Here is a 24,121-nt window from a genome sequence, read left to right as displayed (position 1 = left end):
AAAGTTCGCGACGGCAGCAGTTTTCTCGGGGTCGGGCTTAACGCCATCGGCACTCACGAGGTGACCGAGAAACTTCAACTCTTTGTACCCAAAGTGGCACTTCTCGGACTTTAGCGTTAAGTCGGCCGATCGGAGGGCATCTAATACTGTCCTCAGGCGTTCAAGGTGTTCGGCAAAGGTTTCGGAAAATACGACGACATCATCGAGATAAACCAAACAAGTTTGCCATTTTAGTCCAGCGAGAACGGTATCCATCATCCGCTGGAAAGTTGCCGGCGCTGAACATAGCCCAAAAGGTAGCACTTTAAATTCGTACAGTCCGTCGGGTGTCACGAACGCCGTTTTTTCGCGGTCCCGCTCGTCGACCTCTATCTGCCAGTACCCACTCTTTAAATCAATGGAGGAGAAGTACTGGGCGCGACGAAGTCTGTCGAGCGAGTCGTCGATACGAGGCAGCGGGTAGACGTCTTTTTTAATGATGTTGTTCAGTTTCCGATAATCCACGCAGAAGCGGAGTGTCCCATCCTTTTTCTTCACCAGCACGACAGGTGAAGACCAGGGGCTGCTGGAAGGTTGAATGATTCCATCTGAAAGCATCTCCTTCACCTGCGTTTGGATCGCCTCACGCTCCTTCGGTGAGATACGGTACGGCTGCTGATGGATGGGGCGGGCATCGTCGGGCGTAATGATGCGGTGCTTGAGAAGAGCCGTTTGCCGGACTTTCGACGAAGAAGCGAAACAGGAGGAGTATTCAAGTAGGAGGGCACGTAGTTCTCGCTGTTGAGTCACCGAAAGGTCCGGGCTGATGTCAAGGGATGGGCGCACAGGTCTAACAGCTTCGAACGCGAAACATTCAGAAACCTCCGCTAAGGGGTCGGCGAATGCGATGGCAGTAGCACGAAAAAGGTGCCGGGGCTCGTTAGAGAAGTTAGTCACCAGGAGCTCAGAGCAGCCGTCGCGGAGATGGATGAGACCTCGCGCTGAGCAGATGCCGTGGGTGAGCAAAAGGGACAGGTTGCCCTCTGCGACCGCTGTCCCTTCACGTAGTCCGTCGCAGTGAACACACACAAAAACGCTGGCGCGTGGCGGAATCCAAACGCTCTCGGCGGATATTCTAAGGGCGGCGCGGCGTGGACAGTCCTCGGAGTAAACATCAGCTTTCTCGGTAGAAAATGTGACAGTGCGCTTTCGGAGGTCAATAATAGCTCCATACTCTCGGAGAAAATCAACGCCAAGGATACAGTCACGGGAGCAGTTCGGTAGAACTAGGCAGCTGACAACAAATGTGGAGCTGCGAATTTGGACTCTTGCTGTGCATAGGCCAAGCGGAGTTACGACATGTCCGCCAGCCGTGCGAATCTGCGTGCCGGACCATGGTGTCATTACTTTTTTAAGAAGCGCCGCTAGCTTTCCGCTTAAAATCGAGAAATCAGCGCCAGTGTCCACCAAAGCACTAACCTTATAGCCATCGAGAAACACGGGTATATCCAACGAGAATCGATCTCCGAGTTCAGGTACTGCAGTCGTTGCCTTTAAATCGCGGTCGGTCGCTGTTCGCGTTGTCGGGGGGTCTTGTTCGTATCGATTGCCAGCGGCCTCGCCCCCTGAGGTCGCTCTCTTTAGTTTTCCCGGCGGGGACTTGGCGACCGTCTCTGCGCCATCCAGGAGGAGCTTTGGGGCTGTGGCGAAGGTCGGCGTGGTGATGGAGACCGAGACTGCCGCTGGGGAATTGTCGCCATGCGCTGCCGGGCTACGTAGTCCTCGATCTCCCGGGGTCGTTGACCTCTTGGTGGACGGGGCGTGTCGATAGGGAACCCCTGCAGCCCAAGCTGTCGATACGGGCACTGGCGATACAGATGACCGGGTTCCCCGCAGTGAAAGCAGAGACGCCGCCGATCCGGAGCACGCCACAGGTCCGTCTTCCGCTGGGGTGATCGTCGATTGTCGATGTAGTACGTGTCGGGGTGTGCGGAAAACAGCGAGCCTTGATTGGACGGAGGAAACTGCGCCGAAGAGGGCGCAGGACGTTGCAAGGCTTCAGCGTACGTTGGACGACGGCACTCCGTTGGTAAAGGCGGCGGGTCAACGGACGGGAACGAAGGTCTCAAGGCTTGAACCTCTTCGCGGACCAGGCTAGCGAGAGAGCCGGCCGTCGGCAGGGGAGCACCGAAAAGCGCCTGGAGCTCTTCGCGCACAACGGAGCGGATCAGGTCGCGGAGAAGACCAGGGTTAGCCCCGAAGGCAGGAAGCGGCTCTGTAAGTGAAGCGGCGAGTACCGGCCGGTCGTAGGTGGTAGACCGCCGCAAGAGCATCTTCTCCATCGTGACCGCCTCCGAGAGAAACTCAGCAACAGTCCCAGGTGGACTGCGCACGAGGCCAGCGAAAAGTTGCTCTTTAACGCCGCGCATGAGATGGCGCACCTTTTTATCTTCGGGCATGGCCGGGTCAGCTCGCCGGAAGAGCCGAGTCATATCCTCCACGTACATGCTTACAGTCTCATTCGGCATCTGAATGCGAGACTGCAAAGCCCGTTCAGCCCGTTCTCGACGATCCGTGCTGGTGTAGGTCTCCAGCAGGCGTCGGCGGAACTCGTGCCATGATGTTAGGGCGTCTTCTCGGTTTTCGTACCAGGTACGTGCACCATCCTCGAGACTAAAGAAGACGTTTCGAAGTTTAGCGGCGTCGTCCCACTGGTTGAATGAGGCCACGCGTTCAAACTCGAGAAGCCAGTCCTCTACGTCTTCGAGCTGACTGCCGTGGAATGGTTTGGGCAGTCGCGGATTCTGCAAGGTGTAGTAGGCAGCAGCTGGCATGACAGGTCGATGGGTGGGTGCTCTGGCAGACTCCAAAAGCCCGTGTTCGGGAGGTAGGCCTTGATTTCTCCGGCTAGCACGGTGCACGGGGGTGTCCACTAGCGAAGGACTGGAGCCCAGGGTATCCGGAGGAGTATGAGACATATACAGGGATCTTTACCCAGCACCTCCACCAAAATATGTAACGGAAAACAGGGAGACAGGTCGCTAACCAGCAGAATACAGCAAGCAGCCAGCCAGCCAGCGCGAGACACTTCAACGTCTTCCAAGACACTTCAGCGCCACCTGAGAACACCAGGTGGCAATATATATAAGACTGTCTACGCACTTTCGAAGTTATTATATTAACTTAGCTGCACTGCGAGCTTAATTCCTTGGCAGATGGCATTTTGATATTCGTATTTTGATTTGTCTTGTACGCACTTCATTTGTTGCTGACAGCCCATGTGGAGCATAATATCGAGCCGCATTGAAAGGCATATCAAATATCAGCGAAATCGAAAGGCGCATGCAATATCAGCGATATCGAAAGGCGTATGAAAGGGATTGTGAACGAAGCGAAGTGGAAATGTTGCTGGTATCCGAATACGGCGTGGCACGAAATGCAGGGCTTATTGGAATTTCACATGCGGCAACCGTGCAGGATCCCATTTTTCGACGGGAAAATTAAGTCCTAGCAATGTATCATTCCATGGAGGAAGAAATTTGTCTGTCCTCCATGCATGGTGCAGTTGGTTCGCACGTGTTTTGTTAAGCGCAAATGAGACCGTCTGCCCCTTCTTCCTGACCTCTCTCTGTATTCGCGCCCCTTTTATAAGGATGCATGTTCATTAGTGACTCATAAAAACTGTCCTGCGCACAGATTTACATCTACTGCGAAGAACTGTCATTTATGCCTGTATTAATGAAAAATATTATGATTTTGAGAGTCCAGTTGTGCAAAGTGGCGCGTGGTGGTTACGTAACTGTGGAGGCCGAGACTGCACCTCCGAGAGCCAATACCGCAGTCGCCGCAGTCTTTTTCTGTGATGTCTCGGCTCCGTTGTGTGCTGCTGTTCATCTGTGCCGCCTTTCTGGACGTGTACTTGCGCCAGCGCTTTTAGTTACTGTTAGCTGCGGTACTGGGTCCAAAGGCTTTCTTTTACCAGCAGGTCGCGTACATTATCGCAGCATGCCTCCTAAAAAACCGTACCTTGCTTATTTTGATACTGGTACGTCGTCTGCGAAAATTCCGCGAAAAACCACGTGGAGCCAGCGGCAAAGATATCATCGAATGATGAAGCTTCAGAAGTGAGCCGTTGTGCTTGGCACGTATCGAAAGGGGCCCGGCATCCCCCAATTTCACTTTGTACACCTTCCCAGTTCTTTTAACAGCGTTCGTGTTCAGCATGCACAGCGCCCCCCCCCCCCCCCCACGGATACAAATATTTACTTTGGCCTCCTGCGGGGAAAAAAAAAGTATATATTGATGTACAGAGGCGAGTGAGCTTGTTTAGAGCGCTCTCGGAGTGCCCTCAGCGAAGCGAACGATGTGTTCAGAGGCGATTCTTGCATTCAAGCGAAGCCACATAGATATGTGCACTTAGACTTGCTGTGGTGGCTAAGTTGTTAGGTGCTTGGCAGCTGAACCCGAAATTGAATGTTTGGTTTCTTGTGAGTCATTTTTGATAGTTTAATTTTAGCTGCTTTTGAACCATGGAAATGCAGCATTACGATAAAAAGTTCTATTTTATTTGCCTATGTTTCTTGCACACTCAGTTGTGCTAATGCTTGTCCCATGCATGGCCAAGTGAATGGGGCAACTGAATGTGGAGGGAATTGAAATGTGGCAACTGAATGTGGAGGGAATTGGAATGATGTTCGTGCGCAATGATACCAACACAGCGTATACAAGAACAGATTGCAGACATTCACCTGAATACTGATATTTTTTCTTCAGTTGCTGATGAAGCTTTTTTAATGATTTTTGCAGCAAGCTGAAGATGAGGTGCATGACAACGCTTCTACAAGTCATCCCAACTTGGATGATGAACCTTCAAGCCAGCATCTTGATGGCAGCATGTCTGATGAACAACTGCCAAGACTCCATGAGGATACCGATGGGCTTGATAACCATGTGCTGGAGGACCCTGATGAAGGCTTGTCGGAATTTATAAGGGTTAACTCAGAGTCAAACCTTCCACACCAAGACACTACCCTCCTGCAGGCGATGCTGCTGGTATTGACATTTGTTATTGCTGCTGGCCTTCCTTGGACTCAAGTGGACAGCTTGTTGAAGCTGTTGAAAGCGGTACTAGGCCAGAACATCTTCCCATCTACAAAATATGGCTTCAGGAAATTATGGGATCTTCACAAGTCAAGGATGGTCGAAGTTCACACATACGGTCCAACATGCCAGTCCCTGACATCAAGCTGCGGGCTGGATCTTCAGCGCTGCACTACTTGTGCAGCTACAATGACTGTGGCACAGGTGGTGAAAAAAGGAAGCTTCTTTATCACTGTTGATCTGAAGCATCAGCTACAGTGTGTCTTAAAAAACTTTGGGGATGTAGTTGGCACCAACCTCCAGAAACTGACAGCTGAAACTGATCGGGGAGCCTACAGGGACATCACAGATGGGTCATGTACAGAAAGGTCTGCCGTGAAAGGAACTTGAAGTGGAGTGACCTGACTTTTGCCGCTAACAGCGATGGATCGCCAGTATCTAAGTCCAGTAAAGGATCAATCTGGCCTATTCAAGCAGTGCTTAATGAGCTCCTTCTTCTATATCGTTGGAAGAACATCCTAATTGGTGCCATTTGGTTTGCCTAAGATCACCCACCTACTCACCTCTACTTGAAGATTTTTGTCGACAAGTTCCACACTATGGGCAGCTTAACGTGGTCCTTTGCCGACCAAGTTGTGCAGTCAGCAGTGAATGTTGTGTGCTTCTGTGTTGACTCGCCAGCTCGTTCTTCACTGCTGAATGCTAAGCAATACAATGGGTACTACGGCTGTTTTTGGTGCCTTCAAAAAGGAACGCTTGCTGACGGTAAGACTTGTTTCAGTCAAATTATAAGCTTTGCCTGTTCTGCATACTACTGTGCAGCTGTACAGAACACAATTTCTTTCATTGCTTAAATGCATTCACATGTGGAAGGTTTGTCTACTGCTATTCAAGGTGGTTGGTATCAATTTTTATCAGGTATAAAAGTACTGGTTCATATCAGTTTGAACTAGGTTGTCTTGTATTGTTATAAGAACAGTTTACCGTGGCAGCTTAAGTTTCATTCATTTCTTGCACATTATCAGACCTAACCTTGATGGTTCCCTAACCAAGCTTGGGCATACCAAATAACAAGCCCATTGCATAAATAGGGCCATTATAGCTATGCCTGCGAAATGTTAGAACTATATGCACCTTGAAAGGTAGCAAAAATTCTAATCAAAGGTCATTTGTGGTCTTTTTTTGGACAGTCGTTTTCTTCGTCCACTTCTCTGCTACTCAAGGTTGCTCTGTGATGGCATAGAAAAACCGCATTTTAATGGTCCATCATTCCGATTCACCAGCGAACAGCAGATGTCTCATCGTCTGCTGGTCATTCTGCTTTGTGTTTTGCACTGTTTATTTCGGTACATATAAAAAAATATATTCAAGTTACTTTGGCCAGGCCATTTAAATCTGTGTGGTTTGGGCCTGTGCAGATCATTTTTCAATTCAATTCAATTCTTTTTATTATCATTTCTTCAGTACAGTACATAACATCACTGTCTGGATCCTTAGCCAAAGGCTAGTTATAGATCCACGCAATAAAAGCAAAGAGATTAGTGGGGACAAATGATTTCTACTGCATGCCAATATAATACACATAAGAATGGTGAAAAAATGCAAAGCGTACAAGCAAGATGGTTCAAATTACAGAAGTACAAGAGGGCTCATGACAAAAAAACATATGAAGACAGGAACAGCATTTTTTATACAAAATAAACGCAGTTGCCTTAGAAGTGAATATTCAATGACATATGAATGGCAAACCCAACATAGACACTACAGAGAATAATAAGAGACAATCACTAAGCGATTTGCATTGTAAATCAGGTAATTATTTGTGACAGAAAAAAGGTCTTTAGTGAAATATAAGGATTGGACGTTGCAAAGACTGCACAGGGGATTTTATTCCAAGTTTTTACCCCTTGATACTCGAAGCGGCACTGGCCATATTCATTGCGAGATGTAGGAACCAGAAATCTTCCCTGTGCTGCTGAACGGCTGTTAGTTGGGGCTCTATGGAATGTGTTCAAAGGAAAGGGGGAGGTGCCGGAGAGGACTCTTAGTACGAGTAGTGCAACGCGAAAACCTCGAAGCTGCAATTCCGGCATTATTTGGAGTCTAAAAAAACAAAGGGCGAGAAGGCGTATATGGTGTTGTGCAAGTCATTATTCTCAGTGCCCTCTTCTGCAGGCGTAAAACAGGTTCAATGAAAGTGATGTAAGTGAACCCCCATGATTCTATACAGTAAGTTAATTGGGACTGAAAGAAGCTAAAGTATATTGTTTTTAGTGTGTGTATTTCGAAATGTCGCCGACCTTTGGCCAGAACGAAACATGCATAAGATAGTTTGCTACGCAATTTTTCGATATGCGGTTTCCAGTTTAATCCAGCGTCTAAGGTTACACCCAAGTACTGAATAGTCTTAACTTCTTCAATTTCTTTATCTCCTATCGTTATTGCGGAGCAGGTATTCTGGTATTTTTCATAAGGGGATGCAAATATAATATATTTAGTCTTGCCTATGTTCAAAAGTTCGCCCTTTTTCATTTCTCGCCATTTTTCTCGCCCTTTTTCATTTCTCGCCATTTCTCGCCATGCATATGACGCATCATTTTGGCAGAAACCTGGTCGCGTTTTCAAGCATCCACCCTCCTACACCACCCATAATATGATGCACCCCACGGCGCTTTCTCCTGACAGGTTCATGTCAAGAGGGGCACAGAAGCGCCAGCGTAAATAAGCTAGGAAATAAACCTTTCACAAAAAAAAATACCTGGTGATGTAGGGCCATGACGATGACATGTAACAGTCTGTGCTTCTGCCTAAAAGCAGTGAAATAAATTTCGCTTGTGAAGGATTGTTGCCCAGATGGGGGGAGAGAGAGACTTGACGGTCGTACGGCAGTGAAAAGCATGGCGAATTTGCTTGATTGTGACAGCTGTAACTGTGCTGCTGAGTCTTTTAAAGACTTATTCCAGAGACGATGCGTGATAACTGCCAGGGTATATCAGTTTTCGTCCATACAGATCACGGGCCTTCTAACACTCCTCATAACTTATGTGAAACAAAAGGCTGTTGTGGGATGTATGGTGTACTTTTTAGCGGGCATAATAACAAAGGAAGGACATTTTGCACTTTGGTGAGCAGTCGCATTTAACTTCGTATTTACCATGAGAAATTGAGTACAGATATGCGCAGGGCACTTCTTTCTAGCAATGAGGAAACAGTGCTGTTATTTATCTGAGCAAATTGTAGGTGCTGTCTGTTTAAAATCTTGTGGTATTTTTATTGTCTGATGATCCAAGACTTAAAAGCTGTGAAGACTGGAATCAAAACAGTTCAGTCACCTGTGTTGCACATGTATGGATTCAGGAAGGAAAAAAATGTAACTTGGAAATTCTGTCTTACATAAGCACTCATGTAAACTTGTGTACCTCTTCTCGCAGAAGCCTGCTTTTCAGTTTTATGTACATTAAAGGTCAGAAAAATTGACTATGCAGCTAAGATTCCCTGGTGATTAAAATAATCCAGAGCTTTTCATTAGCATCTCCCATAGCCTACGTATACCTCTAGGAAGTTAGGCTCTGCAACGAAAAATAACGTATGAAAGCTCTATATGTTGGCCTACTGCCTTTGTACATATGTCCTCTGTAACACGAAAGGCCTAATTTTGTAAAGTGGGCTTGCGCCTGACTAAAGGTAAATATGGTGTCATTACATGCAGTTTAAATTATTGTAGCGTTTCATAACCAGCACATGTCTGTGATTCCCTCCTGTCTGTTCTTTCGCATGTATTTCTTCGTTTATTACCCATAGTACAATGAAAAACTTGTCATTTCTTTTTACAGGAACACTAAAGTATGTCATGGAAGGGCAGGATATGGTGGAGCAATGCCATGACACGGTACTGAGTGCAATGAAGCTTGCAGCCAAGCGAGACCGTCCTGTGGATGGCTTGACGGGAATGTCAGCGGTTGCAACCCTCAGCACATTGGACCTCGTGTGGGGCTTTCCACCAGATTATATTCACTGCATACTGGAAGGCGTCACATCACAGCTAATTAGAACTTTGGCTGTGTTCACCAGGACGTGTGTGGTATATTGGAAACCGTATCATAGAGTTAAATGACCGCCTATTACAAATTCGGCCGCCAATTTCTTTCTCGAGATTGCCAAGGCCAGCCACTGAGCGCTCATTTTGCAAGGCCACCGAGTGGAAATATTGGCTTCGCTATTACAGTGCGCCTTGCCTTTCAATGTACTGCCAGAGATATTTCACCCATTTCTGCCTTCGCGCAAAGAGTTTGTTTTTACAGTTAAGAGCAAGTGTTAAGAAAGGGACATCTTTTGTGCTGATAGGCTTCTGATGCAATTTGTTGAGCAAATGCCACTTCCGTATGGTGAACATACTTTAATGTTCAATGTGCGTCAACTTGTGCACCTTGCAAAATCTGTGCGCATGACTTGGCCGCTATGGGCCACCTCTACTTTTCCATTTAAAAGGGGGAATGGTGACATCCTGAAACTTGTTTCCGCGGCCAAAGGTGTGCCACATCAAGTCGCAGAACGCTTCATCATGCGAGAGGTTGAAAAGTCCCTGAACCGTCTTGTACTATTGCCACCCTCCTTGAACAAGCAGCGAAAGCTGATCTCGGGAAGGCAAGAAAATAAGCACCAGTCTAGTGTAATGGGTGCCCCATTACACCCTGCCAGACTTGAAAGTTATGTGGTCGATATGGTTACCCAAACCATTGGTACTGTGTACAGTCTGAGTGAACACCTCAGAGCACGTATCAGAGGATTCACTGTACACAGCGCCGATTACAAGAGGAAAGAGATAGTTAGTTAGTTATATTGATTTTAATGGCGCAAAAGCAACTTAGGCTATGATGCGCCAAACACACGGTTAGAGCTTTTGTTAAAGGTTACGCTTTTTAATCTAAAGTTTGTATAAAACATTGGCTTCTCTGAGAAATTTAAAAATGCTAGAAAAATCAATCAGTGCTTGATCTCCTAAATGTAACATGGGCTGTAGTGGGATGTATTCATTGTACAATGTTGTGAAATATTTTTCCCTCAGTTGTTCCAATTTTTTGCATACAATTAAAATGTGGTTTACCGTGAGTTCATCGCCACACATTTCGCAGAGAGGTTTGCCTTTTTTTGTAAGTAAGAAGTTGTGAGTAAGGTGTGTGTGTCCAATGCGTAGTCGACACAAAATAACTTCTATGAAACGCTCCTGATGTGTACATGATCTCCATTCTCCCAAAACAGGTTTTATAGCATGTAGTTTGTTGTTTGTTTGTTCATCCCATGCAATCTGCCACTTATTCCTGAGTTTACTGTGCAGTAATTTAGAAAAATCCCTCTGTGGTATGTTAACTTGTTTTATATGGCCAATTCTAGCTTGTGCTGCGCAAGCATTTGCTCTCTCATTACCTAAAATTCCAACATGGCTAGGGACCCAGCAGAATATAATGTTATGTTTTTGCTTTGTAATTTTAACTATGTTATGTATGATTTTTCCAATTATGGGTTCAGCAGCGTTTGTAGAATGCAGCGCTTTTAGCATACTGAGTGAATCGTTGTAAATGATGCTATTTTTTATGTTTTGTTTTACTATTTGTTCTACAGCTACAAAGATGGCATAACACTCCGCAGTAAATACCGATGCATACTGTGGCAATCGTATCAATTTTTCATTTGTTCCTTGAATTACTGCACTTCCGACATGACTTTCTGTTTTTGAGCCATCAGTGTAAAATTCGGTGTAAGTGTCATATTTTTCTTGTAGTGCAAAGAACTCTTGCAGTATGTGCTCGTGTGGTATTTTCTCTTTGTTTACGTGTGTCAATGTGAAGTCACACACTGAAGGAAGGCTTTACCATGGTGGTAGATATTCATGTCTTTGTGCAATATTAGGTAGGGCGTCCAGCACTGCTAAGTCTTCACATTTATCTTCAAAGCGCATTATTAGTGGCCTGATAAAATGTGGTTTATTATTGAATACTCTCCTAGATGGGCACTTGGTAACAATGGGATAGCAGAGATGTTTAGAGAGAGAACGGGTTTTTAGGATGTACGTGCATGTTAGTGTGACTCTTCTATCCTCTAGTGTGGGCTCATTAGCTTCAACGTAAAGACTCTTTACCGGGGATGTTCTATAAGCTCCAGTTGATAGGCGCAAACCAAGATTATGAACAGGGTCCAGTCGTTTCAAGTAGGATGCTCTTGCCGAACCATATACCACACACCCGTATTCCAGCTTGGAGTGCACCAAAGAGAAATATAATTGCAGTAGGCATGCTCTATCGGACCCCCACCGTTTTCGCGAGAGTACCTTTAATACATTGAGGGCTTGGGATGCTTTCTTTTTCAGGTTGTTAATGTGTGACAGAAATGTAAGTTTCTTGTCAAAACTGACGCCTAAAAATTTATGTTCCTGTTTGACTGGCAGTGTGGTTTGATTCAAGCACAGATTGGGATCGACCTGTAGGCCTCGTCGTAACGAGAATTAAACAGCTGTTTTTTGAGGGGAGAACTTGAATCCATTTTTCTCTGCCCAAGCAGCCAGTTTATTTAGTGTGATTTGTATTTGTCTCTCGCTGGACAGTATGTTGGAAGAAGTGTATGCTATCTGTATGTCATCTACATAAACTGAATACATTACGGACGTAGGTATTACATTGGCCAAAGAATTCATTTTTACTATAAAGAGTGTCGTACTTAAAATGCATCCCTGGGGTACGCCATTCTCTTGGGTGAATGTCGTTGATAGAGTTGCTCCCAGACGGACTCTGAATGTGCGGTTAGTCAGGAAGTCGTTCAAGCAGTTCAGCATCCTGCCGCGGATCCCTAGATCTGCTAGGTCATGGAGGATGCCGAACTTCCACGCGGTATCATATGCCTTCTCCAAATCGAAGAAGACACCGATACAGTGCTGTTTGTGGATGAACGCCTCTCGGATGGTGTTTTCTAGGCGGACATGGTGATCAGTGGTCGAGCATGCTTTCTTAAATCCACATTGATGTAAATCTAAGAGTCGACGAGATACTATGCTTTCGAAAGATATAGCGATGCAGCTGGTGAGGGCTATCGGTCTGTAATTGTTAGGACTTGTTGGTTGTTTTCCGGGTTTCAGAAAAGGTACTATTATTGCTTTCTTCCACTCTTCAGGTATATTCCCAGTTGTCCATATTTTGTTAAAGAAGTTCAACAATGCCTGCACGGCAGCCTCAGAGAGATGGGCGAGCATAGCTTAATGCACATTATCTGGGCCTGTTGCTGTCTTTTTACCACAAGATAATGCCCTAATCAATTCCTGGAGTGTGATGGGTTGATTGTAGTCCTCGTGCATACCTGCTGCAAATGGAAGTTTTTGTTTTTCTGCTATTGCTTTGTGCTTCTGGAACGTGTTTGTGTAATTGGACGAACTGGAAACTTCAGCAAAATGCTCACCTAGTATGTTGGCCTGTTCTTCTAATGATGTTTGTGTCCCGGGTGTAGTCAACAGAGGAAGTGTGAAAGGGGTATGGTCACTACTGAATCTTCGACCTTTTTTCCACATTTTTTTTGAGGTTATTGAGCTGTTTATAGAGGACACATATTTCTGCCACGAGGATTTCTCGGCATTTCTCCGAACGAATCGCGCTCTGGCCTTGGCCCTCTTAAAGGCAATCAAGTTCTCCGCAGTGGGATACCGACGCAGAGAGCCCCAAGCTTTATTTTGTTGTTTTTTGCCAATGTGCATTCTTGTGTCCACCATACTTTATATTTTTTGTGTACGAGTCCTGTTGTTTGTGGTATGGCTAGTGTAGCGGCCGATATTATGCATGTAGTAAATTTTCCATTAATTTCGTCTATGCTGAGATCTTCACAAAATTCTTTTTCTAGTGTGGCACTTGCTGTAAAAAGGGACCAATCGGCGAGGTGAAGTTTCCAGCGCCGTGGTCTTGTGGGGATGACTGCAGTAGACGATGAGAGGCTGATGATAATAGGTAGGTGATCACTTCCCAGAGGGTCATTTAAAACATCCCATTTAAAATCGGTAAAAAGCGATGGTGATGCGAAAGCTAAATGAAGAAAGCTCATTTTTGCTGAGCTTGGGCAACAATAAGTTGCTTTTCCTGTATTTAAAAGACAGATGTTATTTGAGAGGATAAAATCTTCGATTGTTTGCCCCCTAGAGTCGCAGCGCTCGCTTCCCCAAAAAGGGGAGTGAGCGTTAAAATCCCCAACTACCAGATATGGCTCTGGAAGTTCAACTATCAATTCTTCTAGATCATGGACTGTTAATGTAAAATGTGGAGGAATGTATACGGAACAGATTGTTAGTGTTTTATAGCTGACGATGCTGACTGCAACCGCCTCTAGTTTTGTATTGAGCTTTATTTCTCGAGCAGGGACGCCGCTTTGGACGACAATTGCGACGCCTCCTGAGAGTCGATTTGCCTGCTCGCGATCGCGTCTAAAAGTTTGATAATGTTTCAGGATATGCACATGTTGTGGACCAAGATTGGTCTCCTGAAGACATAAAACTATGGGTAACATTGACCCTAAAATATGTGTTATGTCACTATAATTCCGCATAAGTCCTCTGCAATTCCATTGAATTAAAAAAGCCATGCTTGAGTTTTTGAGTGAAAATGAAAGGAGATTTACTTATGTGGTGGGCCCGTTATGAGGGGCCTGTCTTTTTTCCTCTCAAGAGAGCTGTTCCGCCTCTGTAGTGGAGGCGGAGTGGGTGCTGTATCCATCACCTCAACCGAGGTGCTGGAGAACCGCGGAGGGCCCGCGGTTGTGTTAGTTTCAGGCCTCTCCCGACGGGGGGAGGTCCTGCGGGATGCCGACCCATGGACCGGCGTTCCCTGCTTTGAGGGTGGCAGAGCAGCCTTCGCTGTCCCTGCCTGGGGCGTGGATGGCCCTGCCACTGGCTCTGTGAAAGCAGCCTCGGCAGGTGCCGTAGAGCTCTGTGGTGCTACGCCCCCGCGCACCACATCAGCGAAGTTGGGTTTTGCTGTGAAAGAGAATGTGTTCGTAAGCGCAAAACGCCTCCTTGCTTCTTTGAATGAAATGTTTTCTTTTGTCTTTATGGTAATTATTTCCTTTTCTTTTTTCCAGGACGGACATGCCCTGGAGTACGCTGCATGGTCTCCTTCGCAGTTTGCGCAGCGCAGTGCTGCGTCACATTCCTCAGAATGCTGGTCTTTCGAAGCGCATTTCGCGCAGGTTTTGCGGCCGCGGCAACTTTGTGAGCCGTGGCCAAACTTTTGACAGTTGAAACATCGGCGGGGATTGGGTATATAATGTCTGACATTGACTTTCAAGTATCCAACTTCGATTGTTTCGGGCAAGGTACTTGTATTAAATGTGAGGACCATGTGTTTGGTATCTATTTCTTTGTTATGCCTGCGGATCTTGATTCGGTGAACGTCGATTACATTCTGGTCGGTAAGCCCTTCAAGCATTTCAGCTTCTGTGACATGGATAAAGTCTTATTCCGAGATTACACCTCGGACAGTGTTTAGAGATCGGTGGGGGGGTTACTGAGACAGAGATGTCCCCTATAGACGCAATGTTGGAGAGTTTTGAACACTGGATGCTGTCGCGCAGCTCAAGACGTAAGTCGCCCCTGGACATTTTTGAGAGCTTGTAGCCAGGGCCCAAGGTATCGGTTGAGCATTTTGACACAAGGAATGGGGATATTATTCTTGCCTGTATTCCGCCACTTTCACTGTGGATTACGTGGAACTTTGAAAATGTTTGTCTCTTTTCTGAGAAAAAATCAGCTGCTTCGTTCCGCCCTCTTTTTAGAGAGCGATCAGGTTTGGATAAGGGTGGAGCCATGAAAAAATTTAGTTTTTCGGTCATGGTGCCAGCCACCCACCACGGAGTCCAACAAGGGGACGGGACAGGAACTTGAAAGCATGTCCTGCCCACGCCTGCTGTACGCCTTAACTATAACCAAATATGACTCAACTCAGGGTAGTTGGTCACACAAGGTTAACCCTCGCCGCCAGGAAAACAGGAAAAACCAAGAAGTGAGTAGGATATAGGAGAGTTGTGAGACAGAGATAGGAAAGTGAAAGATGGAGAGGAAGATAGGAAAAGGCGACTGCCGATTCCCCCCGGTCGGGTGAGGCCGGAGGTGCCGTCTGCAGGAAGCTGGGGCCAAAGTGATGTGTTGCCTCCGCCAAGGGGCCTTAAAGGTCCAAACGCTCGGCATCGGCTCAACCACCAGGATCCCCTTTTCCCCGGACACGGCGATGCCACGCACGGCGAGGCGCGGGTGCTCGGGTCCGTGGTGATGCACAGTTCACCATCATCCCCTTGCGGGGATGTCCCTGCGGATGCTCGGGAACCCGCGGTGTCGCCAATCACCGTCGCGACGCCTGCAAGCTGCAGGCGCCCCCCTGCGGGGGCAAGACGAAAGAGAAAACATGCTCGGAGTACATGAAATCAAGTGGTGGCAAGTTCATGAGAGTAATCAAAATCGTTTTGGTGGAAAATTATATTTTCTTGCTCTTCCAGGAATTGCCTACAGAGGAAACCTTTATGCCTTTCATGTTCACTGCCGAACATCCTCCTACTGATGTTGGTTTGTGCCTGATTAGTGAAGAGAAAGTTATATCACCTTGTGTGCTCGTGCAACAGAACAATCAGGCAAGTTGTGAAAGTACAGAATCTGTACGAAAGTGATTAACTTCCTAACAGATGCCAGGGGCAAATTTCATCATCAGCAGAATGACGGCAGCCACTGCAAGGCAAAGGCCGCTCCCATGTCTCTCCAATTAACCCTGTCCCTGCCAACCCGATGCCTGCAAACTTCTTAATCTCATCCACCCACCTAACCTTTTGCCGCACCCTGCTACACTTGCTTTCTCTTGGGATCAACAACGTTACACTTAAGGACCTTTAAGCCTATTTAGATTGGTTTATCTTAATGGGAAACTGTTTTTTAATTATAGGAACCTGTTGCCTTCAGTGTCCCTTTAAAGGAAGTGATTGTCACTGATTGGTAATATTCTTTATAATCTGCCTCTGCATTTGTTGTGAGTAATTGCTCTCACAACACTTCATTGCTGATACCAGAGGACAGCTGCATGAAATTTGAGGCTCTACAGTGAGACAGATATGCTATCTTTATCTGCTTCATAGCAGGTTGTATGCTATGCCTGTGACTGCTCATGTGTAACTGTATTCACCTTTTTTTTGCTGGCAATTTTTTGCATAAACACCTCTGCAGGCTAGCTTGTTGCTAAAGCTGGATACAACTTAAAAAAAACAACAGTTGTTAACACTGGGCCACAATCCGCTGTGTACCGTATTACTTCGCTAGCCAGCCACAAATGTAAACGAAATCAGCTGTTCGATCCCGACTGCGCTGCCTTTGGATGGAAGCGAAATGCAAAAGCGCCCGTCTGCGTGTCATGTCAGTGAACAATAAAGAACCTCAGGGACTCTAAATGGAGCCCTCCACTACAGCATCTTTCTTCTTTCAGTCGCACCTTTCCCGCTTCCCTTATGATGCGGTTTGGGTGTCCACCAAGATATGTGAGACAATTACTATGCATATTTTCCTACCCCAAAAACCAATTTTTATTAATATTATTGTTTAATGTTTGACTTTAATAAACCAGCCAGGTATCAAAGTTCTAGAGCTTAGTACTTTTTTCTTGATTAGCCTCTTGTTTAGGTGATGACCGAAGAGTTTTACCAAGGGATCGCTTTTTTTGTCGTGGAGGAATTCTGTGCACCGGTCTTAAGTGTGGGTGAGCTTCACTGCATATTTCAGTTGTACCCCACTCAAGTGCATAAAATAACATGTTAGGTATATTTAGTTTCTGTCTGGTTTCTGTGTAGTTTTTGTGCCTGTGGTAATCACGGACACAAACTTAAAAATGTTGCATTTCTGCATTTTTTGTGAAGTATTGCATAACATACAAAAGTGAAAAAGGTACCTAATGCCCAGTACCATACTTTCCTAGGTACTAACTATATTGCCGCAGGTGTGATGTATGTGGAACAGTTTGTGATGTTATGTACAACATTTCAGAATTTCGAAGTCCTGTGAAGCAGAAGTAAAAAGTCGCTAGTTTCTATAATTTTAGGGAAATGCGTACACCTGATAATCCAACTAGTTTGTCATCAGGTGGCCAATAGGTTTTATTCATAGGAATAGAAATTCACATCTTCCTAAGTTGTGTGCAAGGTGTGCAACCTTTCGATGCATTTGTCATTTTATGTTTATTTCATTATACTGCTCTGAATTACTGTGAAACACCTGTGTATCTGTATTGCACTGATGTAGGTCATTGTATACAGAACAAGTGTTCTAGCTGCCGCGGTGCCTCAGTGGTCATGGCGCTCGGCTGCTAACCCGAAAGATGTGGGTTCGACCCCGGCCGCGGCGGTCGAATTTCGATGGAGGTGAAATTCTAGAGGCCCGTGTACTGTGCGTTGGAAGTGCACGTTAAAGAACCCCAAGGGGTCGAAATTTCCGGAGCCCTTCACTACAGCGTCCCTAATAGCGTGAGTCACTTTGGGACGTTAAACCCTCACCAACCAAACCATAACAAGTGTTCTGCCTTATGTCAAGTGTGTAGTCCTATTTGTAATTACTAAAGTTGATTGCGGCTTGTAATCACAATTTTCATGTGCCACATTGGGCCTAAGGCTGAAATGTATGTGTGTTGGTTGGTTATCCAAGTACAATCTGATAACTTGTATAAAAAAGTGCTTCATTTAAAGTGTACATAAATAAAGAATTATGGTGTTTTATATCTAATATTTATGTACGTTTATGAGAACATATTAGGATCAGGTTACATTCTTTATCACACGAATGCATATTGTACTCTACTGTTTTACAGACGTGGAAGGGTGACTTTCTGCTGCATATGTCCGGCTTGAATTAATATGTTGATAAGGTAGACTTGATCTAGTTGGTGCATTATTACTTAAAACCGGCAGCAGAGATGAACCGGACACTAAGAAGAAACACACAGACGTGGACGAAGCTGCTTCGTACACGTCTGTGTTTCTTCCTTATGTCGGGTTCATTTCTGCTGACGGTTTTAAGCATTATGTTGAGGCTTATGCATCAGCACATAACATCCGTTGAAGCAAAGCTTAAGACATGCTTAAGCGTTAAACACTGCTGCCCTTCGTTTTACCTGAAAAAAGGGTTGGTATATAGCTCTATACTGCACCTTGGGATCAATGCAACACACGTGTTAGACAAGAAGTCCACATTAGGATGAATGCACTCTACCAATACCTATCTGTGCTGTGTATGCCCTCAAATCGGAACTAAACTACAGGTTTTGCAGTGTAGCTGTAGATGTTTGACGTGCGCACAACGGCACAATAACTTCTTGTGTGTGCCAGTCAAAAGGTAGTTGATTGGTGTCCGAAATTTAATGCTTATATATTGACAGTGTTCTGCATGCAAAAATTCACCAACCCGTTCTTAAGTGCGACTGACGACCAAAACAGTGTACAGCACCACAACACATGCAGTACAACACAATAACACTGCATGGTGTGGACACCAAAATACGCCAGCCCAATCTGTTGTGCATCCAAAACATTAACCCAGTGTGGTGTGCAGAGTACAACTCACCAACCCGGTCTTGTGTGCACGCTGCAACACACCAACCCAGTCTGGTGTGCACACTACAACACACCAACCCAGTCTGGTGTGTACACTACAGCACACCAGCCCAGTCTGGCGTGCACGCTGCAACACACCAACCCGGTCTGGTGTGCGCGCTACAACACACCAACCCGGTCTGGTGTGCACACTACAACACACCAACCCGGTCTGGTGTGCACATTACAACACACACAGAGAAACACCAGAAAAAACCAAGCCATCCTAATGTATTTTTCAACTGGGAGCTTCAGCCGGTGAGGCATACCATATTGAAATTTTCAGTTTGCTGGCCGCTGTGGATCACTGACTGTGCGCAATGGTTTCACTTGGTCTGATGCCCACTTATCGCACCCCTAGACCTAGGATTCTATTATGGACGGTTTGCCCGTGTAGGACATATGGATCATTGGGGGAAAAAGTAACAGACCCTTCCCCTCCTGCAAGTTTAAACTCGTGCCACTGTGCGTAGGGGAGTCACCTGAAAAAGCACTTCTGGTGTCGAAACGTGCCCTCTGCGCCGGTTTTTACACCAGAAGTGTTTCGTCAGGTGACGGTTCCATGCACAGTGGCAAGGACAAGAACTTAGATATGGGGTCTGTTACTTTTCCCTGAAATGGTACACACTGTGTGACTTTGTAAATGTTTGGCGTGCTGTTACACTTTCAGTGCAGTCTTCTTTGTAGTTTTTCTTGAGGCAGCACCTTGTTTTGAGGGCACCTCCCCTCGAAAGAGTTTAGTTTAGTTTATGGAGGTTTAACGTCCCAAAGCGACTCAGGCTATGAGAGACGCCGTAGTGAAGGTCTCCGGAAATTTCGACCACCTGGGGTTCTTTAACGTGCACTGACATCTCACAGCACACAGGCCTCTAGAATTTCGCCTCCATCGAAATTCAACCGCCGCGGCCGGGATCGAACCCGCATCTTTCGGGCCGGCAGCCGAGCGCCGTAACCACTCAGCTACCGCGGCGGCTTCTCCCCTCGAAAGAAGGCGATTGGGATGTATTTCGGTGTCAGGGTGCTTCTGGACGCGCAAGTGCTTCAACTAAAGGGTGAATTGCAGTGTCTCCTACAGGTACAGTCGAGGCCATTTGCTTCAATCGCTGAAACAGTAACCCAGAGTACTGTGAAACGATGTCGTAGATTTGCTCCTTCAGGTTGAAAATTATAAAGAAATCGACTCTTGCTATCAGCCGCCGCACCGTCTGCGTGGTGTTGCAATGCGTGAATGTTAATGTGTGTGTTGTTTCTGTCCTCCGTTTGCTTCCAAAGCAGCGAAAGCAAACCTGGCAAAAGAAGTGGACCCGAAAGAAGTCCATTTAAGTCTCCCATATCTTCCTAAACATGTGTGTGGTGTCAGGCTACACTTCACTGCCACAAAGCGTGTTGATGAGCTTCAACAGCCCCTCTCCTTGGGTCCAAGAGACGCCTGCGTGCACAACCTACGTCAAAATTAGAAGGATGGCCTGTGCTTTGTTTATGGCCTGGTTGGGCAGGGATTTTTTTGCGCATTCATCGAAATAGCGTCTGAAGTTTTTATCACATTTACTTAATGACGCTGGCTCTTCGTTCGGGAGGCCCCCATCGCCTCTCTCGCCCGCCTCAGTGAAAGATGCCCATTCATCTGTGTTGGGAGTGCCGACTTCGCTACGCTCGCCGACGTCAGTGAGCGATGTCGACTCGTATTCGTTCGCAGGGCGGCCGTTGCTGCACATGTCCACTGGTTTTGATCCGACAGGGTGATCAACATCGCCGATTGCCTCTTCGTGGCAATAAAAAAGATCGTCGGGCGCTTCATAGCCATCAACACAGCTAGTATCGTCTCCTGAGTGGCTGGAATTGTCTGAACTTCGGCTTCCGTGCGCGTGGTCGGACTCGTCGCCTTGTGTCACACTATCCACGTTGCTAGCGAAAGCGTGTCGAGCTCTCTTCAGCTCATCTTTGTACGCCGTCTACCTCGGCACATCCCACGGCTGCCCGGGCTCCAAGTACTGACGGTACCGCTTGCGACGAGGAGTACTTATCGATTTACGTTAGATGGGCAAACGTTTTGCCGGTGCTGCCGGCCTCACGTTGGTTAGATGCGACTGCGCGCCAGGAAGAAAGGAAAGTTAACACGACCGTAGCCTAAATATAAACGAATTAGATTGGGTTGGATTGTGGAGGGCTCACTCGTTGGCTTTGTGTTGAACCTTCTAAACGAGCTCTAGTCCACCGTGGCTGGAATTGAACACGAGTTCTCAGTCCTCCTCTCAGGATCGAGCGCAGTGAACCGCCACCTCAGGTGTCGTTTGATTTGAACTATTAATCCACGTACCGTGGCGGAGCTTACTAAATGCTGCCCGGGTTCGAAGCCATCCGCGGCGGCCGCGTTTCGATGGAGGCGATGCGCAAAAGGCCCCCGTATGCTATGCGCAAACGGCGCCCGTATGCTATGCGATTGTAGTGCATAATAAAAATCCCCAGGGTCGAAATTATTCCTGAGCTCTCCACTACAGCACTTCCCTCTTCCTTTATTCCTGCAATTCCCCCTTCATTCCTTCCCTTACGGCGCTGTCCGGGTATCCGTGCACTGAGATGTGAGGCCATTTCTTTCCTCAAAAACAAAGTTCTGATTTTTTCCCTGTGAAAAAAAAGTTGGCCAGGGGCTCACATGATATATTGTGTCAACAGTCTATACTGGTGGCTTTTTGTTCACTCTCCGCACAGCCTGTTCACCGACCGTCACTCGAAGGAGGAACCCCAACTGGGGTCCTTCAATGCGTAACCTAGTTTCTCATTTGGGAGGCCGGTATAATCAAAAGAGCGACTAGTGGGACAAGTTGGAAATGCATCATTGAAGGTAATGGAGAGCGCTATCAAATACGGCGAAATACGGAATCGTCCTGTCTGTTCGTCCCTTTCCGTATTTTGATAGCACTCACCGATATACCTTGAAGGCGGTATTATCACAACCGGAGGATCGTCCGCCTTGGGTCAAAAGTTCAGAGCTCAAAACTTCGCGTGCTATGTTGTATGGCTCGTTATACCCATGTACGCATCGCATATATCTAGAATTTGAACTCATCAGAGCTTCTGAAGGCTCTGCGTGTGCCGCCCTAGCTGTACTTTCTGGTCTCTTGACAAAAAAGAGGAGTGGTCGAATTAAGTGCCTGACGTGGGGAATTGTGTATGAACGTCGAACCGAATTTCATTGCGTGCTGCATGGCGGAGAATATATGTACTCACAGTTAATACGCTGGACTGCTTATCAAAAGCAGACAGTACGGTTTAAATGCGCGTTGCATGCAATTCGCATTTCGGAGGTAATTTGTGCCGTCGCACATTTGAGTATACATACGCGTACTATCGTGATCGAAAGGAACGAGAAGAACGAGGAGCGTACGCGCTTAAATGGTCGAATTTCTTTTCATTACGCTTTTACTTCGGTGGTAGCAAAAAAGGCGCTATAGAGTCGTCCGTGATGCATTCTAGGACGAACGTCATTAAAAACGCGATCAAAAGAAATATGAACATCGGAGCGCGTAGGCGCCGCGTTGTTCGTGTTTCTTTCGATCGCAATAGTACGTGCTACAAATTGAGCAAAAAATTATTGTAATAAGTGCACAACGATGCAATTACGTATAACACACAAAAATAAACACGGAAGACGCAGCGTCAACGTATTTATTTGTGTCACCCCTTTTTATGCCACAGCACTTGAGTTATGAATAACCAGCTATTGTATAGCTAGTGTACGCGTACACTAGCTAGTGTACGCTTACACTCTAGCTATTGGAATAGAATTTGCTAGACTACATCCTGTCGATCAGCTGGTGACCTAATTCTGTTTTTGTCTCTCTTTTTTGCGATTGACACCATTAATACGCCTGAACACTATTCGGGGCATCAACTTTTTTCTGCCCTTTACAGCATGCACAAAATCATGCGAATATGTGCAGTACCATTTGCCTGATCGAGTTAGCTATACAGTACATTTAGTCGAATCTAGGCCGCGGCCAAGAATTTAAGCCGATTGACGATTGAAAGTTAAGGGTCGAATAGATCGGATCGTTCAGCAGGGACAGCACGAAAATGGCATTTCTTTCATGTGAACCTACTCCCGCTCATTCGTCCTTGCCATCACTGGCCTCCTTATCACTCTCCTCATTGTACAGTTTCTTATCTTCTGTGCAGTCAATTAAGTGGTTAGTAGTGCTGCTCTTTTGAAACGAGTGCTCAACCAGGATTTCCGGGATGCGTGTTTAAAACGGCCTGTCGGAGTTTGCTCGTGCGTTTTACTGGTCCCGTGGAATCTAAGCCGACCTAAGAGTTCTTTATCTCGTGATTAAAAAAAACTATTGGCCTATTATAGACTCGAATATACAGGGCACCTGAATATATCTTCTGCGTACTTTATACTTCAATTGCAAGTTTGCATTTAATACTTCTCTTTCCTTAAGAGCCACTCTCGGGCTTTTTGGACCTACCAGTACTCGGTATGAAGTATCTGACCCCTTATTTTTTATTTCTTCAGTACATATTAACATGTATATGCACATGAGTATTAGGCTATATTTTATTTTCACATGCGTCTTGTCGCGGACATTTCAAATAAAAAATAAATTCAAATATTCAAATACCTTTATTTTAGCATCAAGCCTCTGACTGGCTTGGCAGAGGGGTGCACCCCCGTACACAAAAACCGGCAGGAACAGAACACGGACAGGACAATAAAAAAGACTACAGTTCATAGGTAAACACCACAGTGAATAAAAATTAGTGAACATCCTCTTGAAATAATAAATAAGTGAAGTCGGCAGAATTAACAAGAAGCGCTCAGGAACGCTGAAGAATGCAAAACGAAAAATAACAAAAAGAAAAGAAAATTGAAGAAAGGATGAGAAAACTAGCAGCAAGAAAAAAAGACCGTATTATCAGTTCCTCAGGACTCAATGCGCCGAATAATAAATGTTGGAATTATATGTTGGAGCATTTGACGATCGTAATTAGTACGAAAGGATGGCACATACCAGACGTCGTTGTTACGTTTTGGGTAGTAATTAGCTATTGGCCGTAAGTTAGCTGTGGCTTTAAAGAATGCGTCATGATTTTTCTGTTTTCTTTCATATCGTTTTCTTAGCAATTAATTTTATAGGTAATTAATTTGGGTTACTTTTAATGATGCAAAAAGTGGTTCAGTGCGAGCCGTAAACGGGACATTTGCAATGATACGAATGACCTTTTCCTGTATTTTCTGTAACCTATATATATTTGACCATGCTGTTGTACCCCACACCAGGTTACAATATGAAAGGTTAGATAGAAATAGTGCGTTATAAAATAGAAGTCTAACACTCAGAGGTAGCAAAGAGCGTACTATGTATAACATGCCTACGCATTTTGCGAGTTTTTTAGCCAGATT

The 24,121-nt window shown here is 45.9% G+C and overlaps 3 protein-coding genes across 4 annotated transcripts in view; 1 reads left to right on the top strand and 2 right to left on the bottom strand.

Annotated features, from left to right (window-relative positions):
* The window catches only part of LOC144094058 (uncharacterized), a 55,240-nt gene that overhangs the window by 28,507 nt on the left and 2,612 nt on the right, over positions 1-24,121 (bottom strand). The window lies entirely within an intron of this gene.
* LOC144094055 (uncharacterized) lies at positions 4,242-10,205 on the top strand. Of its 2 annotated transcripts, none has more exons than XM_077627920.1 (2): positions 4,242-5,976; positions 8,913-10,205. In XM_077627920.1, exon 1 carries the CDS (start codon positions 4,873-4,875, stop codon positions 5,467-5,469), a length of 597 nt encoding a protein of 198 aa, XP_077484046.1. In that variant the 5' UTR covers positions 4,242-4,872; the 3' UTR covers positions 5,470-5,976; positions 8,913-10,205. The 2 variants fall into 2 exon arrangements, with proteins under 2 accessions (XP_077484046.1, XP_077484045.1); XM_077627919.1 differs by having other exon boundaries at positions 4,242-5,844; positions 8,913-10,201.
* LOC144094059 (uncharacterized) overlaps positions 12,803-24,121 on the bottom strand; it is a 33,871-nt gene continuing 22,552 nt past the window's right edge. The window contains exon 6 of the mRNA XM_077627927.1: positions 12,803-15,506. The gene's annotated coding sequence lies outside the window, so the exon portion shown is untranslated. The remainder of the gene's footprint in view (positions 15,507-24,121) is intronic.

The sequence above is a fragment of the Amblyomma americanum genome, chromosome 6, assembly GCF_052857255.1.
Source record: "Amblyomma americanum isolate KBUSLIRL-KWMA chromosome 6, ASM5285725v1, whole genome shotgun sequence".
NCBI lineage: Eukaryota > Metazoa > Arthropoda > Arachnida > Ixodida > Ixodidae > Amblyomma > Amblyomma americanum.
This window is presented reverse-complemented; position numbering and strand designations above follow the sequence as displayed.